The 3,020-nt window shown below is 57.3% G+C and overlaps 1 protein-coding gene across 1 annotated transcript; it reads left to right on the top strand.

Annotated features, from left to right (window-relative positions):
- Positions 1-142: 142 nt before the first annotated feature.
- Positions 143-2,028, top strand: ACA1_200690 (calcium binding atopyrelated autoantigen 1, putative; the record flags this gene model as incomplete). Its single annotated transcript, XM_004341786.1, has 9 exons — positions 143-352; positions 475-592; positions 698-808; positions 896-1,138; positions 1,245-1,348; positions 1,441-1,534; positions 1,640-1,721; positions 1,809-1,862; positions 1,938-2,028. 9 exons carry the CDS (start codon positions 143-145, stop codon positions 2,026-2,028), a joined length of 1,107 nt encoding a protein of 368 aa, XP_004341834.1.
- Positions 2,029-3,020: the final 992 nt, after the last annotated feature.

Raw genomic sequence — 3,020 nt, 5'->3', positions numbered from 1 at the left:
TGCGCCCCCNCCCCCCCAAGATCACACTCTTATTATTATTTACATAAATCGATAATAATCAGACATCCCAAATCTATTCAAAGTACGACCAATCCAAACTGTTCATTTATTGATTTTAATTCTATTTCGTTTTTAAAATAGGATGGTGTTGGCGACGGGCGCGGCGGTCGGTGTCCTGGCGTCGGCCTACTACCTGGGGTCGTCGCCCCTGTTGGCGGTGGACGAGACCAAGGGCGCTCCGATCGACAAGGACGCCAACTGGAAGGAGAAGTGGCGCGCGAGGTACAACGACAAGATCAAGAACTGGTCCACCCCCGAGAAGATCTTCAACGTCTTCGCCACTGTGCGCAAGGTATGTCCCTCTCCCTCTCTCTTGTTGCCAACGCACACGCGCCGCACGCACACGCCGCACACGCCGCACACACGCAACATAGACACGCAACTCACGTGTTGTGCGGTCACGTGGGGCGCTAGAATGGCGAGTCCTTCATGACGGTGGAGGACTTCTGCGATGCCATCCTGCCGGCCGACCACCGCCCGCCCAGCGAGAAGGGCAAGATCAAGAGGATCCCCGACTTCATCCGCTTCGCCGGTATACACCACCATCATCACCATCGGTGCCTCGCGCACTCCATATCTTCTATCTTTCTTTCTTTTCCACTTCTAACACGCACACGCACCACCGCACACGGCTCAGATCTGGATGGTGACGAGCTGATCTCGTTCGGCGAGTACAGCTTCTTCACCACCCTGCTCAGTCTGCCCGAGGAGCACCTCAAGGTCGCCTTCCAGATGTTCGATCTCGACGGTACGCGCTTGTCTCTCCCCTTCCCCCTCCCCCTCATCGTCTCATTCGCTCGCGCCTTCGTTCTTTGCTTCGCTTTTTTTTTTTCAGGCAGCGGCGCCATCTCGAAGCAGGAGTTCAGGAAGGTGCTCCGCGTCCTTCGCAAGGAGTCTCCGCTGGGCTCGCAGCAGACCACGCACAAGAAGGAGGTGGAGAAGTCGGGCATCTACGCGCACTTCTTCGGGCTCGACGGCAAGAAGGAGCTGACCTACACCGAGTTCGAGAACTTCATCAAGAGCCTCCACCAGGGCGTCCTGCAGCTCGAGTTCGATCGCTACGACTCCAAGGGCGAAGGTGCGTGCCGCACACGCACACGCAGCTCTTGGACCCATCGCCTAACTAACAATTCTTTCATCGTCGCGCGACGCGACGCGACGCGACGCGACACGACACGACACAGGCAAGATCACCGCACGCGCGTTTGGCATGTCGGTGATCGGCTACGTCGACCCGAAGGACCTGCCCTCGTTCCTGACCAGGGTCGAGTCGCTCGACAACCGGAAGGTGCGCGTCCTGGGGTGGTCACTCGCCGGAATGCGGCATTCTGACTGACGAGTTGGTCCAACTTGGTTGGGTTTCGCGAAATCGAAACGTAGGGTGAACTCAGCTTCGAGGACTTTGTCAACTTCAACAGAGCCCTCAAGAAGCTGCCCGAGATCGGTCTCGCCGTCAAGCTCTACGCCCAGGGCGGTGAAATCAACAAGAAAGGCACATACCACCATCACCATCGCCATTGTGTCACCAGTTGATGATTGCGTGTGCTGACTGCGCTTAATCAACGCTGGGTGCTCCCAGACTTCGGCAGGGCTGTGAAGGCCATCTCTGGCGTCGACCTTAAGCCCGTGCAGATCGATGTCATCTACCACGTGCTCGACAAGTACGTGCACTACTCCCTCGCAACACGCTGTTGGCTTGCACCTCTTGGGGCTCTCTCTAACGTGAGTGTGTGCTCGTCATCGCAAAGGGACGGCAATGGCAAGCTCGATCACAACGAGCTGGTGGAAGTCATGGCCAAGAGGTGCGCTTCACGCGATGCCCCCAGTTGGCGTGGCGTTGTGTCGTGCGGTACTTACGTCGTGTCGTCGCGCAACAGGGTGGAGAAGGGTATGGCGCACCACAGGGACGTGGGCGTGGCTCGCTTCGTCAACTGCCTCGTGACGTGCTGCTCGCGCAAGGCGCTCTAAGCTTTTGTATTTCTGAAGGTTCTGAGATGTTAGCAAACGAAGGTGCAAAAAGATGTTCCGCTGCCGGGAATCGAACCCGGGGCGCATGGGTGAGAACTATAAATGTTACCGACTACACCACAGCGGATTTGGTTGCTGCACAACGATCCATTCGGGGATTCAAGTCACCTCAACCGAGATCAAAATGCCTTGTTTTAGCGCTGTTTGCCAGAGTAGCCAATTGGCACACTCGCCAGCACTCGACTACCACCGAAGGGCGGGAACCAGAATCCAGGCGCCTGTGGGCGGTGTGTACTTTTTTGACCGGTCCTGTACCCGACGCCGCGTGAACTGTTCGGCCTCAACCGGAGGTTCCCCTGACACCCACCTCCTCCTTAACCCAAAACCCAACGTTATAGCGCCTCTCCCCCGACACCAACCATCAAGTTCACAACACAACACCCACGACTCTCTTCGCTTTCTTTAGCACCACACACACTGCAGTCAGTGCTGATCAGCACGCACTCGACCCCTGGCACGCGCAGAAGACTCGCAGCGCCACAGCTTCACTACGTCTAGTCTCGTTTCACACACAGACCCGGGTGAGAGATCATCATGATGCTTGTTCGTCTTCTACAGCGGGTGTGGACTCAACGGTTTGAAGATGTGGCGCATATGAGGGGGTGGTCGTGGTGGGAACCGCTTCGCCTGGAGACGTGTCATCCACTTCAACTGCTCCAGCCGCGGTCAACTCCGATCACTGAGACCAACACAACGGGGACGCAAGAACGGTGGTCCTTAAGTTCAGTTCGCCCCAGCGCCGAGGAGGCTGCATCAACATCAACCACGACTACCGCCTCGCCTCCTGCTGCTGCTGCGACTTCGATTTGGCCCTCCGATGTGATGGTGGACGCCCTGCTCTGCGGGCTCCTGCCCTGCCTCGTCCTTGCAATCATGCTCCTCCTGTTTTTACTGGTGCTACTCCCCTCCCCCCNCCCCACAACTANAACAAA

This window comes from Acanthamoeba castellanii (assembly GCF_000313135.1).
Source record: "Acanthamoeba castellanii str. Neff unplaced genomic scaffold scf7180000084753, whole genome shotgun sequence".
In the NCBI taxonomy this organism is placed as follows: Eukaryota; Discosea; order Longamoebia; family Acanthamoebidae; genus Acanthamoeba; species Acanthamoeba castellanii.
This window is presented reverse-complemented; position numbering and strand designations above follow the sequence as displayed.